We start from the raw sequence: 15685 nt of genomic DNA, 5'->3' as shown, positions 1-15685 counted from the left end.
TTCCCTGTCGCCGCCTTTCCCCTCTTTCTCTCCCTCCCTCTCTCTGTGGATCAATAGACGGAGGGCAGAAACACTGTCTGACATTTGTAGAAATAAACGACTGAAATATAAACACAGCTAGCCTGAGGGAGAGAGACAGGGCGAGGGGGCGAGGGAGGGCGGGTTGATGCGAGAGAGAAAGAGACAGAAAGAGAAACAATGAGCTTGAATGAGAAACAGAAAAGGGGAGCGATGGAGAGATGATGAAAAACAATAAGGCTGGAAAAGAAAGAGCGCTGGAGAAAGATGAAACTGAGGAAAAACTCATAACCACAGGGCCTGACTGATGTCTGCCAACGTGTGTGTGTGTGTGTTTGCTTGAATGAACCTTCGTGTGTGTGTGTATATGTGTGTGTGTATGTGTGTGTTTATTGAGGAAGTCATAGACTTGTTCAGGCGACTCGTGTATTGAACAGTTTCCTGTTTGACAGGAAGAGGAAATGAATCTGGTCCTCCCTCACGCAGGAGCACGTTTGTGTTAAAGCCGTTAACGTCATTGTCGTAATCTGCTGATTATCAGACCAAAGCAGTTGAATGGGGGGGGTTATGAGTTGAGAGAATCAAATCATCCTGTGCATCTGAATAGTTTCTGTCTACTCACGAGAAAATAATCAAGTTTACGAGACATGATCAGAAACCTTTCATCGTGTTCAGAGCGATTTCTGCTCTAATGCGTTTACTGACACTGAAGCAAATGTCCTCGTGCTGACATCACCCAGTTTCCTGTTCAGTTTATAAAAGGATTTTTTTTAAAATGCCACTTCTGAGTGAAACTATTCCACAGTTTGGGATAGTTTCCTCAAAACAAGGCTGAAAAAGACATTCAACGTTATAGGAAATACTCGAATCTCTTTTCTTCAGTATTTATCCTGTAAAATACAAGTTTTCATATCGACATACTATAAGGTTCATATCAGATATATGGATCGAGCTCTAGTCATTTCTGGGAGGTTGTGAGGCTCAGTGGTTTCCAGTGTGTCCCTGTGATAGTGCCTGGATAAATCTGGGTCAGTGTGCATCACAGTGCCGTCCACTCCAAAACCCCCCCCACATCCCAGCTCCATGCCCAGTGGCTTAGGTTGGTTGCAGAGACAATAGCCGACCAAGAAATAGCACATAACCTCCCGCCGCCCCCCCCTCGATAAATCCCCAACGTGGAGTTTCTACACTTCCACACAGATTAAACAAACAGGATATAATGTGCACACGGTTCTACAATAAAGCAACGGCACAAAACACTCTAAAAATATATATATTATAAAAAGAACAAATTAGAATATGGCAGTCTGGGTAATTCATGGGAAACACTGGTGTTAGCTAGTGAGCTTTGAAGCTGGTAGGTGGATTTCATTTCAGTTTTTTCCCAGGATATGAGAGTAGTATTGATCAAAGGGTCAATAATAAATATTAGAGTGTATTTATATTGCGCTTTTTCAGTCTTATCCAGTACCAGTGGCATATTCACCCATCCATTCACACATTACTTCTATATGCAGAACTTTTTCTATTACAAACCACTTTCGGCCAAAGGGGCAATGTGGGGTTCAGTAGTTTTCCCATGGACTGGAGGAGCCGGGTATTGAACCACCGACCCTCTAATTAATGGACAACCCCCTCTACCTTTGAACCACACAACCAGATATTATTAATTACTTTATAAATATATTTAATATAGAGTTTACATGTCCACATCAAGATAACCTAAATAGTTCAGACTTACACACACACACAGAGTTTAGTGTTTTGAGCGACAGGCACACGCAGGTTAGAAAATGTTATTTAAATGCTAATGATTCCTTTGCTTCTCCTGTGTGGTTCGGTCTGTCTGATCCCACCACCTGTAGTTTACTGAATATTTAGTCTGACACAATGTAATGAAGACATGCGCGCTCAGCAACACGATGAAACACGCACACAAACACCCGACATAGACCCGATCTATCACCACGCTAAACACTGTTTAATTAAAAACCAATAAAGTTTGATCAAATGCAGGAATCGCACACCGCAGAGCAGTTAATGTGATGCGAGGCAGCGTTTCGTCTCCTCACTTCTCTTCTACACTCTTCTTTTTGATTTCTTTTCTATCTCTGCTTCTTTCTCGCGCTCCCCTCCGTCTCCGCTGCTCTCCCACTCCTCTCGATTTTCCTTCTGTGGTGATTTATTGCTCTTGTCTAAAGGGTGAAAAATAATCAACTTGAAGTGAAGAGTTCGTGAGAGTGTGCACATAGAGTGTGTGTGTGTGTGTGTGTGTGTGTGTGTGTGTGTGTGTGTGTGTGTGTGTGTGTGTGTGTGTGTGTGTGTGTGTGTGTGTGTGTGTGTGTGTGTGTGTGTGTGTGTGACACAGAGGAAGGTGATGAAGTAGCTTTTAATCCAAATCCTGAATTTTCTGCTGAAAACCTCTTGGTCATGGCAGGTTAGACACACACACACACACACACACACACACACACACACACACACACACACACACACACAGACACACACTCCAAAGCCATATTTACACGGGCATGGGCACTCACAGAAGAGAGATGCACTAAGAAGTATAGAAGTGCACAGACACACACAGACACACACACAGTTCAGAGGAGTCACAGTATTTCTCCTGTGTTGCACGAACTCAGCATCACTTGGATTAATGGAAGAATGGAATCACAAAAACGCACATTTTCAGACCCACAAGCACAGAGGATGTCGGAATCACACACAATATTTCACATGTTCCTCTTCATACGTGTGAAAACTCACACGTACGACGTCAGCAGGGCGACGCTTTAAGGGTCGGGACCTTAATTTCAGAAACTATGATGAAAACATGACCTCTTTGACGAAGGTAATAAAGTAACACACACTTAGTTTTTGTCTTTTTGTGCCATTTCTCCACAGTAAATATGTAGAATGTTGTCGTCCTTTGATTGTGTGCATCGTTTATAGTTCAGCTTCCTCCTTAGAAGAGTGTTTAATTTCCCCTCTTTACCTCTCTTTGTAAATATAGATGTCTTGAAATGTCATTTTTATTCACCAGCATTCCTCTGTCATCATCAATCACCAGTTAGAATTTGTTTCCTCGCTCCGAACATCCTGATTTCAAAACGATTCCCCCCCGCACGGAATCGGCTTTTTTTTTTCATAATTAACCTCCGCGTCGGTAGATCAGAGTCCACGGGGCTTGAAAGTGCAAATTGAAAAACATGGTCCGGCTGAAATGTGCATCTTTCATGTTTTTTAAATCTGGTCCAGGGAGACGGAGACAATGAGAACGAATGAGCGGAGTTTCATTTGTCTTCCTCATGACAGTGGAAGGATTACCAGGAACTAATTGGACAGATTAACTTGGATTTGGCTGTGTCTCCTGTCACCCCTTTCTCCTCTCCTTCCCTCCTCACCCTCTCCCTCCCTCTGTTCTTCAGGCTCCGCTCTCTTTCCTCCTCTTTTCTTTACTGTATATTTCTTGGCTCTTCCTAATTGTTCATGATGCAGGAGACTTTTTTTTGTTGTTGCCCTCAGCGTAGTTCTATTTAATTTAGTTTTATTTCCTCTCTCTCTTTTGTTGTGCGCTCTTTAATTCAAACCTCTGGATTGTGCTGATATGAAGCTTGCCGTGCTCGGTGTTATTGTTGGTGTTTATTGGTATTGTTATTGTTTTCAAAGCTCCATCTGTGGAGAACAAAGCCTTTTAGTTCCAACATGAATCCAGCCGTTTGTCTGTCGACCGGAGGAGGAGAGGACAAGGCAGCCTCTGTGGTTTACCGTTGGACCGGGTCCCGCTTCGCCCTGGCCACGTTCCAAACTAGTTATCGTCTTTTCCCATTCCCCCTCTCGGTCTCTCTCTCTCTCTTTCCCTCTGTCATCTTCTGCTCCCTTTATCTGTCCCTCACTCCCTCCAGACCCACTTTCATTTTTACATGCACGGCTTTGTTTTTACTCTTTCTTTCTTTCTTTCTTTCTTTCTTTCTTTCTTTCTATCTATCTTTCTTTCTATCTATCTTTCTTTCTTTCTATCTTTCTTTCTTTCTTTCTATCTTTCTTTCTTTCTTTCTTTCTTTCTTTCTGTGTCTGTGTGTGTGTGTTTGTGTGTTTGTCAGACAGGCAGTGAGTCATATATTTTGTTTTAATTCCACGTTGAGGACCATCAGTGTGAAGCACTGTTAGCATCAAGAGACCATGAAATCAATACAATTTATTAGACTGCCCTGCACTCCCACAGTCGCGTACGTGCGTGTGGGGGTGTGTGTGTGTGTGTGTGTGTGTGTTGTGTGTAATAGCCAGGTTTATGATGAGGATCACAAGTATTGATTTGAGCATGGAGAGAAAGCGAGAGAGAGAGAGAGAGAGAGGGATGGATGGATGGAGGAAGAGAGAGAGAGAGGAGACGGTGGTGGAGAGACAGGCAGAGAATACAGCAGGTCTCCCTCTCACTCTATTTAAATGTCAACCATCTAATAACAGGTTGAGGCTAAAATGAAATGCTCCGACCCCTCAGCTATTAACACACACACACACACACACACACACACCGCTGAGCAATAATATTTGTGCAGCAGCTCGGCAGACAATTACCTGTCCGTCCGAGGATCTCCACGACCTCCATCCCTCTCTCTGTGTTCCTTCTCTTTCGGTTTTCTCTCACATGTCTATATGTCTCTTTATTAGGGAGCGATTAGCATCTAAATGACTTAGCAAACCTCAAATCTGTATTCTGCCCTCAGCTCTGTGAGTGAGTGCACGTTTGACCTTGACAATGCATTCTTATTGACAGAAGTTTTATTAAGACCTGCACACACACACACACACACACACACACACACACAAAGGCTCATACGCACACACACACATGCACACGCACATAAATAAACCTTTACATGCTCGGCTCAGATTTAATCTTGATTCGGTCACAACCCGAAGCCTTTCTGTGTGTTTGGCCGTGCATGTGAGTTTCTGTGCATTTGTGCGCGTCTGTGTGTGTGTGTGTGTGTGTGAGTGACAGGCAGATAATGGGCTGTCAGAACAAGCGACAAGTTTGTGTCCTTGTGTTGTCTCCCCCGAGAGAGGAAGACCCAGGGAAAAACAGAAAATGAGACAAGAAGGGGGTTGTGGAGAGACTTGCATCTGTATTTAAAATGAGATTTTCATATATGGGAAGGACTACGGGAGCAGGAGGGTGACAGCGAGGCAGAGATAGAACATCACCAGGTGATAAAAATGATTATCACTGTGAATTAAATCTTGTCAGTTCATTACAAGGAACAGTAAACAGAACTTTTAATTAAATTTGTTTTGCTTGCCCAGGGTTGTCCAGAGCCAATCTCAAAGATCAGTATCAGAATTAATCAAGGCATATTTATAATTGGCTCTTATTGATCCGAAATACATTGTGTATTCTTTTGGGTTCTTTGTCACGATAACCTAATGCCCCAATTAACTCAAGAAAACCTTTTCTAAAAATGTCTTCAACATATATAAAGCTGCTTTCAGTCATGCACTGAACTCTGGATATTCTCCTGAAGTTTTCTGGAGGGGCGTTACGTGAGAACACACATATCTGAGTCACTTGCTCAGGACGTTCTCCAGCCCCATATTAAACCAACACCAGTTTCGATGTGTTGTGAACACAAACATATGATTTCTGCAGAGGATGAAAATACAGAAAACTACACTTTTAAAGCCCCAAAGTTTAGCTCCACTTTTTTTGAATACATGTCAGGCGTCACACACTCGCACACAGATGTGTACGCTGCACTTTAACTCTTGTAGATCAAGTGGTAACCGCTGTGTGATTAGTAGAAGGAGCAGTTTGTCCTGTGGAGTAATAGCAGCCTCTTTGATTGAGAGATATCTTTTTCGAGCCGGAGAAGTGGTTCCCTCCACTCGAGAAATCGCTCTTCTGCAACGATTGATGGCTGCTGAAGATAATGGCTTTCCTACAGAGAAGGGCAGGTCCTCCATGCAGATGGGGAGCCTCAGAAGTAGCTCCTCTGTGTGAGGTGGTCCACCCTCACTGTTGAATAGCTGAGGAAACCACCAGTGGTGCGAGGATGCACGGCCATTTACATCTCAATGCTGGGCTGTGTGGCCTGGAGTCGCTCGGCTGGTGGGATGTGGACGGGGCTGGGGGTTATTGATCCAGTTAAATGAGCCAGTTAAGGTAATTAAAGCCCCAGGCCGGCGGGAGAGGAGATTATATTGACTATTACAGTCCTGATTACACATAAAAGATGGAAATCAAAGACGTGCCTCGTAGAAGTTATTGCATTTGAGGAGCAGTTGAATGGCAGCGAGGAGCCGGAATAGATGTTAGTAAAACCCTCGTTTTATAGAGGGAAACAGTTGACTCAGCTCTCTTGGGCTTTTTTTGGCAAGACCAAGTACATTGCAAGTACCGTGCACATTAATTATAAACCTTCTAAAGTTTATTGAAGTCTCTTTGCGTGTGGATTCATCACAAAATGGTAAAACGTTTCCCGTAACGCCGCTGCTCCTCGTCATGGTGGTTGACCTTCCCTCTGTGTTCCCTCTTCCTGCAGAACCTATGAGAACCCCCAAGAGGCTGAAGATCGCAGAGACCAGGTCCCGTCTGATCGCCGTGGACTGGGAGTCGTTGGGTTACAACATCACCCGCTGTCACACCTTCAACGTCACCATCTGTTACCATTACATGACGTCCAGCAACCGCAGCAAGGCCGACTGTCTGGACATGGACCCTAAAGGTACGACCCAACGTTTTAATGCAGTTTTACTCACTGCTATTTCATATTATACAACAAAACCTATGAGGGTTTTAATGTAAATACATTTTTCATAACTTATTGATTAAACATCAATTTAAAACTGTCTGATTAATAAGAAAACACCTTATTTATGGACTGTTGATTCTCAGTGGGAGCATTGACTCTATGTTAATTTCTGAAATATAGATTAAAATGGATCAATTACTTTTTAACATATATATGAAACACAATTTCATATATATTCAATGAGTCCTTGAAAACTAATAAAACTAAAACTAACTGAATATTGTTGGGAATCTTATCTATCTATGCTAAGAACGACCTTTACTACCGATCATACGAGAGCGATATTGATGCAGTTAGTGCTAAAACAAATCATTATTGATTGATTAGTGAATTCGCACTTTTTTTCTGCTATATATCGTTGTAAATTGAATATCTTTGGTTGTTAAACTAAATCAATAATAAATAATCGTTAAACATGTTTTTTTCCTTCTCAGCACCACGCCACCTGGTGGGGAACCTGCCGCCTTACACCAACGTCAGCCTGAAGATGATCCTCACCAATCCAGAGGGACGGAAAGAGAGCGACGAGACCGTCATTCAAACTGATGAAGATGGTAAATGCCTGTTTTTATCTGTAGAGCATGTTTACAGGTATTTTGACAGGTTAGGTAACAGATGCTGTGGAATAAAGTACAAAAAGGAGTTGTAGGATGTTGTAAATTAACTTAATTAAATTAAGTTACAACTTTAAAACACACAGTTTAAGGCATCACTGTTGTGTGTATTCCTGTCGTTGGTGGATCTCTTTCATTCTGAGGACAGTATCTTAATTCCATTAGCGTTGAATAATTGTCTCTGTGTATATGTCAACAGTTCCAGGTGCAGTTCCCAGTCAGTCGCTGAGAGCCACTCCGTTTGAAGACAGAATTCTTCTCTACTGGAAGGAACCGACTGAACCCAATGGAATCATCATACAATACGAGGTACTGACGGCCGCAGCAGTAGAAGGAGCTGATGAAGGAGCCACATGTTTGGAAAAATATTAAAAACTTTTTTCTGTCTTTCTGCAACACCTCAGATCAGCTACAGCGGCATACGTTCATACGACCCCTCGGTGCCTCTGCAGCGGCCGGGACTCACGGCGTCTCTGCCCTCGAACGCCACCTACCACCTGTTTCCCCAGCTCCACCCGGGCGTCACGTATCATCTCTCTATACGAGCGTCCACCTCCAAAGGATTTGGTCCCGCAACCACGCTCAACGTGTCAACTAACATCTCAGGTAGAAAATGAGATTTGATGCTTTAATGTTTTATTATCACGTTTAGATAGAAGGAAAAGTGACGTGAACGCTCTGGTGCTCGTTTTTCAGCCCCGACAATCGATGAGTACGACGGGTCGGAGGCTTTTCTGAATGAAACTGCAACAACCATCACTGTCCTGCTCAAACCTGCACAGGCCAAGGGAGCTCCTATAAGGTACGTGTGTGGTTAGAATTCATATTTCTCACCTTTGGCATTAGGTTGGGTTGCATATTTTTCCTTAATGTAAAGCAACAATTAAAGCATAAAGGAAAACAAAAACAAATACGCTGCACTTGTTATTTTCTAGGATTAGCATGGGATCAGATTACCACATAAACATGTAACTACAGAGCTTGTTTTTGAAATTAGAGTTGATTGATATCTCATTTTTCATTCTAGTGTCTTGTGTATATGAGTGTATTGAAATAATTAAAATAATGATAACATTGTCTACTTGTGTGTACAGTGCGTACCAGATTGTGGTGGAGGAGGTGAATCCTCAGCGGACTCGACGCCAAGCTTCCTCTGACTGTTACGAGGTGATTATTTATCTGTTTCTACAGTAGATGTAAGAAGCCAGGCCATCGCAGCTTTTCTATATAAAGCTTTTCTATGTATTTATTTGCAAACATACTACTAAAAAAGTTAGATTTTAGAGCAGAGTAGCTTTTACTTTCAGAAAAAACTTGACTGTTGAGCTTTAATTTGATTGATGTTGTTTTATTTACGTCAGATTTATTAACATGTTGTTCTTAATAAATCATCTTCCCCAGGTCCCAGTTTCCTACCACAGTGCGTCCAGTGGTGGATCTCCGTATTATTATGCCGCCCAGCTTTCCCCCAGCAACCTGCCTGAGCCGCTCCCCTTCACTGTGGGCGACAACAAGACGTATCAGGCAAGTTAGAAGCAATAAATCATAGTTAAATCATTAGATATGAAACAGAGGGAAGCACTGTGCAGCACACTCACAATCAAGAGGGTAACAAACCCGTAACCGTGGATTTTCTTAATTCAAGCAAGTGCAGTTCACGCAAATGAGATATAACATGTTAAAACATTTGCATTAGAGATATTGAGAATTGGATTGTGGTAACTTTACACTTTGTATAGTGTTTGTGTTGAGCTGAATTTACCGGGCGGCAAACGAAAAGGGACAGAAAGTATTTTCTCCGTAGAAGAGTTAACAAGTGAAATCAGTGCCTGTATTTCACTTTATATAAAGTCGATAATCACTTTTTATGTTTTTATCTCCAGGGTTTCTGGAATCCTCCGCTGGCTCCGAGGAAGAACTACAACATCTACCTTCAGGCTGTTAGCAGCACAGAGCGGGTAAATACACACGTGGTTACTCTTAACATAGAAAGTCACATTCTCTTGGTTTCATGCTTCACTGTGTTTGTTTGTGGACTTATTGGTCTTAATGTGTCTTTCTCTTCAGGAAACTAAAACCCAGTGTCTGAGGCTGGCGACTAAAGGTGAGAGCACAAATCTCTCTCAGTGTTACTTTGACGATCAAATGCTACGATGTTTATTTGGTTGAATTCCTCAGTGACAGATTGTTTGATGCAGTCAGTGTTCATAATCTTCTCAGTCCCTTACTTCTGAATGGAGTGGTGTTTGACAGAGATGAGTCTGTATTAAGAGCATTAGTGAGGATAAGATAATATTTGTGCTTGCTAGAGAGAGAAAACATGTGAACGTCATGTATGTCTATCTACACATTTAACTGGACTCGGAGTTTAACATTTGATGCTTCTCCAAGTAGCCATATGTTTATAGATTATCAGACTGGCTTTAAATGGTGCGGAGTTAATCCCCGGGGCAACCTCGCACAAGTACACACATGCACAGAACACACACACGTGTGCACACACAGTGTTTTCAGGAATGTGGCTGACGGATCAGAGTTTAGCCGCGCGGAGTAAGAACGAGGATAAACAGAAAAACACATTAACATGTTTTCATTGAAACTGATGTGTACAGATGTGTGGTTGTGAAGTGGAGAGCTTTTAACAGAGGAGACAATTTTATGTTTACGTGGCTCGTAATGTAGAACACAACAGTAACGTCTGTCGCTTTGTCAACTTAGGCTGCAACTATTGATTATATTCAGGATCAATTTAACCGCCAATCATTTTATAGTTGGTATTGAAAATGGTTGCATCAATACACGAAAATATAGAAACTATATATAATATGAAACTGAGTAATCCCCATGTTTTATTGGCTAGAAAAGTATAATAAATTACAAAAGAGCCAATTCATTTTTATCAGTCAAGAAATTGATTAATCAACAAAGCAAGTTATTTGGGTTAAAACCGGCTGAGAGTAGCGTCATCATCATCACTACCATCTGACATCAGGGGCCTGACCATAGAGAAGCAGTTACTGGAACAGGTGGTTTCTTCACCCAAAATCTGCCAGAAAGAGAGAAAGCTCTGGTCTCTGGTCTCTGGTCTCTGGTCTCTGGTCTCTGTGGCCTGAGGGCGTCTGAGTGAAGCTCAAAGACTTTAGAGAGGATTCTAGATTTTTTTTTAATAACTGGGAGAAAGACGCTCTAATGGACAGAGAGGTCGGACGACTGTCCCTTCTTTTTTTTATGTCCCTGTGTGTGTGTGTGTGTGTGTGTGCACTCACCCGTGCATCCGGGATGGAGGATTAAGTGATGATGGTCCTATTAGGTCATCTGGGGTATTGTGTATTGTCATTGCTGCCTCAGGGTGTTTTTTGTCTGTGTGTGTGTGTGTGTGTGTGTGTGTGTGTGTGGCGGTGTGTTACTTGTTGTTATGATTGTTAGTGTACTGACCTGGATAATTTTTGCAGACATTAAGAGCTACTGCCGACATTATGAGGTCAGACTCAGAACCCTGTGAAGTTTGTTTTTCCTTTTTTTGTTATATTTTGTCTCGTCCCTTTTACTTACCAAAGGTTTCTTGGTCAGTTATAAAATATGTTTAAAACAGCAAGTGTTATGCAAATTTGCTCCATTAAGCAAACCAGATTGTTGTAACTTTGTTTAATGTACAACTATTATTCGTTGGTGACTAAATATTCAAGATAAATTTACCAAGATATTTGATTTTTGAGGCCAATATTGTTAAGATATTTTTTTATAATATTTTTTCACAAACTCATGCATATAAATTGATAAGGATTTATTTTGAGTTAGTTTATTTTGTATTGTGACCATGAAATATACAAACAAAGGAGGAATTTAATGAAAAACATCATTTCGTGAATATAAACTATTCAGAGCGGAACAGAAAGAAAAATACAGAATAATTATCTTATAAAAGCAATTTTTTTTCACCTGACATTTCTGCTCATACTTCATCCATCAATCTCAAACCTACACTGTGTGCTGGGGTAATATTGTTGCGTAATAACTGTGGACGAGGACGAGCACATGCCAAAGACTTTAGTGCCAGAAAAACGTTATAACTCCACAATATGTTAAGGTCACAAATATTGAGAGATATAAAGAGAAAGAGGCAGATTATTTTTTATCTTGTTGCTATTCAGCTTTTAGAAGTGGATTATTATTTGATAGACGTATTGCATTATGTTGAGTTTTGTGCACGTCTTTGTGTTGGATTATCATAATGCATGATAATGTTCTTACGTCGCAGTATGAACTGCTCTGGCGTTATGAGATCAGATCACTAAGTAGAGCTCAGAAGCATGAAAACAGATGCTCTCTCGCTCTCGCTCGCTCTCTGTCTATGATCAACAGGCTTTAACCTCAGTCTGCCTGGAAAAAATAATTTCCCAAAATTTAGAGAGTTGAGTCAACTCGCTGAATTGAATCAGGAACAGAAACGAGTTTGAGTTCATGTTATACATAAGGTTAAATCACATTTTCAAATGAGTGCATGACGCCTGAAATGCACTGAGAAGACGAAGTACCAGACACACAATCAAATAACAGCATTTCTTTATGCTTACACACATTGTCTGTTGTTATTTTGTTAGTGTGTCTGCAGCTGGGAGGAGGAGGAGGAGTAGGTGTGCAGAGTTCACTGGTTCAGTACAACCAAAATTTACTGTTAATGTCAATATTTCAATCTATGAGTCAAACAAGCTGCTCAAACAAACCCCCTCACTTTATTTGCATCGTGACGTTCACCGTGACATTTGTCTGACTTTGCTTTACACTGAATATCTAGAGTCTTGATATTTACCTGATCTCCAGCACAGGCCGGATTAAACCTCCCTGATTAAATGGCTCATCAGGACTTGCTCCATATCGCGCTCACCACTTTTCCCGATGTGAGGGCATTCTGTTAAAGACGTCTTCAGGGAGAGATCGTCCCTGAGGCCTGTCGCTCAGGTGGCAGTGTTTGCCAGGTGCCAGCCGGAGGTGACGCCGGGTTGTGTAAATACTTCAGAATAGAGCCAAGATCTGACATTATTTGTGTTATTGGCTCACAGACTGTGCCACGTGAGGGAAAATTCAGAAATGTGGAGACGGTTTACTGAGCTGCAGCTTCAGGGCTCCTGGAAAGTTTATTTTACTGATGGGTTTGGTTTTTATTTGAACTGAGACAGAAGGTTTGTGTGATTAGAAACAGTTTCACTTTTTTCTTCTTGTATCATAAAGTCATTTCAAATGTTTGTTTGATTTTTCTTTCAATTAGATTTTCTTTCAGTTTATTACACTAATATGCTTTTAGGTTAAATACTTAATACTTGATAGATTTGTTTATGGATGTGGTATTTTTTACCCGATTTCCATGAAACTTGGTCGGAGGATGTTGTATTGTTTCCGGGAAAAACCCATTACCTTTGGTGTGGATCTGGATCAGGGGGCGGATCCAGGAATACTTTTTCTTTTAACATTGTTAGATTGGGTGTTTTTCATCATTCTCACTGATTTCCCTGGGAATAATGCATGGATGTTGATTTAAGGGACTGATATTTATGAGTGTGTGAAACTTGGTACATTTTGATTGAGTTTAATTGGACTGTTTGGCCTTGGTGGTGGTATGAGCTTCACCGAGTGCCATTCTAGTTCATGGATGTTTTCATTTGATGAGGTTTTACGATTTCAATTATTTTATCTGCTCGTAATAATACAAAATGTAAACTTCTGGCAGTTTGATGATGGTACGTTAGAGGCTCAGGCTTGATGTTTTTCTTACTGTCCCTACCTAGGTGCTACCGAGGAGCCAGAAGTCATCCCTGACCCGGCGAAACAGACGGACCGGGTGGTAAAGATCGCTGGGATCAGTGCGGGGGTTCTCGTCTTTATTCTGCTGGTGTTGGTAGCCATCCTATTGGTCAAGAAGAGGTGAGTGATATGACATCATACGTGACCTAATGAGGAGTTTGACGAAGTTCACGTGAACAGTGCTCCACGTGCACACCGACACGCATGCAGATGCAAGAACACGTGGACACCGGCGTGCACCTGAATCCATTTCTCTTGTTGTGTGTTGGTCCAGTATTTGATGTAGTAACGCCATCTTCCATCCATCCACCATTAACGTTGATCTCCCCTCAGAACCGGTCTCATCACTGACATGTCGCAAAGGCTGAAGGTTTTTATCTTCCACCAGATCCACGCAGAAATATATTTTCTAAAATCAGGAACTGCTGCTTCGCTGTCGTGTGATTTAGATCTGAGGTTTTTTCTTTTTATTTCTTGTACACTACAGCTTATGAAACAAACGAGACTAAACAACCAGTCAGAGCAGCTGGTGAAATCAATCCTCAAGCAGAAGATGTCAAGTAACTTCACCAGAGTAATGGATTATGGAAAGAAAGACATAAAAACGTCCGATAGAAACATAGAAGTGATTATTTGAAGCCAGTGGAGCACACAGACATTGTTTTAGCAGTTCTCTCTCATTCAGTGTAATAAAGTACAGGTATAATTAAGCCTTGTTCAGAGAAATGGAAAAGAAAGAAATAAGTGAACATTAATCCTGAAAGAATATTTAGAAACATCAGTGTCTCGTCATTCTTCATCTCCGAAGCATCTCGAGGTGTCGGAGTCGGTTCTGGTGTCGCTGGAACGTTTTTTGGCCTCTGTTTTGTTCACTTGGTTCAGAGCTCCCCCATGTGGTGGATGGACAGAATCACAGCATGAGCACCACACAGAAGCTGAATCACACAGGTCCTTTTTTCAGCAAAGCACAAGACAATAGTGTGAAAACAACCTGCTGTTATTTCTGTGTTTTATCAGAATGTTTCTCAGAAAGTATTAAGAAGGTGAAGATTAGAGTTATCGTCCTGTTTCTACAATAAAAGGATTTCACTAGTGTTTGTCCACGAAGCCCCAGCAGTTGTTTGGTGTCTCCAGAAGCTGTTTACATGAGAGCAGCATTATTATTCGTGAACCACCTCAGTGCTGCTGGGTCGGCCTCAGACACACAGACCCACATCTCAAGTCTTATTTCACAGTTTACGTACATCCATGTTAGAATCTTATATACAGTCTATGGTTAGAATACAGTAGGAAAATATCAGCAAAATTCAAATGTCCACATCCAATTTTCTGGATTATTGGCTTTGGTAAGAAAACAGAGAGTTTTCAGTGTCACCCATTAGGTTGAACGGTCAGATTAGGTTGAATTTGTGCACAAACACATTTACAACTTAAGTGTGTTTGTTTGCAGTAATTAACTATCACTTAACACGGCGCTCTTCTCGTGACCGTTAAATTAAAAAGCTGTTGTCAAGGGAAACTAAGTGCCTCATTAAAATTAGACAAATTAGCAATTTAATTCAACAGATACATTCATGTCAAGTCTTTTTTATTTCATATTATTATGAAAAGTAATTGTACAGAGTAAAGTTAAATAAAAACAAGGTGAAATGCTTATTGGCCACTCTGTAAATTGGACATTGTAAAAACTTCAATATTAATCATGATCAATTTAGGAAGACGTCTCTTTCAGGAAACTCTGGATTTTCAGGATTACAGGATTTGGTTTGAATAGTGAAGTGTCCCATAGAACAACCAGGAAAACTCTCTCAACCACCAATCCCAATCTCACTCAGCAAACCAAAAAACAATTAGACTTTAAATCACAGTCAGAACTGAACTCTGGTCACTGCACTTATCCGCTCCTGCAGCTCCTGACGTGCGTATTTTCCTTCTAATGCTCGTAATGAATTCATGTGATCCGGCTCACGCAGCTCTTGTGTCAAAGTGTAATTGTCTATCTTAAAGTGAGGCCCTGAGCTTAAAGTGTAGCTTATAAATACTGTATTTATTGAGGAAGCCGTCCAGTATTTGAAGTACGAGACATATTATCGCCTGTGTTTGATCCACAATTTGCGCTCAGTGGCCTGATAACCTGTTTGACTGAACATTATCTGTCCCTGGAGGATTTTTAGGCCTTTTGATATTAGGCCTAATTGCTAATTACTAATTGGTCCAAATTGAGAGATAATGCATTTTCAGGATGTCACTGTTGTGTAATTTAATGCAACGCCTGAAGCAACCGAGTTCAGTGTCTGTTGTTGTTCTCAACCAAAGTGAAAGAAGCTCACACCACAATCATTTACCTGAGCCTGAGGCAAGTTCTCACTAAAGTTGATTTTTGACAGGTTGATCTATCTACTAACTTAAAAAAGAGCATTACTGTTTGAAATGTAATAT

The 15685-nt window shown here is 41.2% G+C and overlaps 1 protein-coding gene across 19 annotated transcripts in view; it reads left to right on the top strand.

Annotated features, from left to right (window-relative positions):
- Window positions 1-15685, top strand: part of ptprk (protein tyrosine phosphatase receptor type K) — a 97146-nt gene that overhangs the window by 64365 nt on the left and 17096 nt on the right. For all 19 annotated transcript variants that reach the window (XM_047338008.1, XM_047338021.1, XM_047338020.1 and 16 more), the window contains 10 exons: window positions 6564-6746; window positions 7268-7387; window positions 7647-7756; window positions 7852-8053; window positions 8144-8249; window positions 8542-8614; window positions 8849-8971; window positions 9331-9405; window positions 9515-9551; window positions 13231-13366. In XM_047338008.1, the coding sequence (XP_047193964.1) occupies window positions 6564-6746; window positions 7268-7387; window positions 7647-7756; window positions 7852-8053; window positions 8144-8249; window positions 8542-8614; window positions 8849-8971; window positions 9331-9405; window positions 9515-9551; window positions 13231-13366 (1165 nt within the window). The remainder of the gene's footprint in view (window positions 1-6563; window positions 6747-7267; window positions 7388-7646; window positions 7757-7851; window positions 8054-8143; window positions 8250-8541; window positions 8615-8848; window positions 8972-9330; window positions 9406-9514; window positions 9552-13230; window positions 13367-15685) is intronic.

The sequence above is a fragment of the Hippoglossus stenolepis genome, chromosome 20 (genome assembly GCF_022539355.2).
Source record: "Hippoglossus stenolepis isolate QCI-W04-F060 chromosome 20, HSTE1.2, whole genome shotgun sequence".
In the NCBI taxonomy this organism is placed as follows: Eukaryota; Metazoa; Chordata; class Actinopteri; order Pleuronectiformes; family Pleuronectidae; genus Hippoglossus; species Hippoglossus stenolepis.
This window is presented reverse-complemented; position numbering and strand designations above follow the sequence as displayed.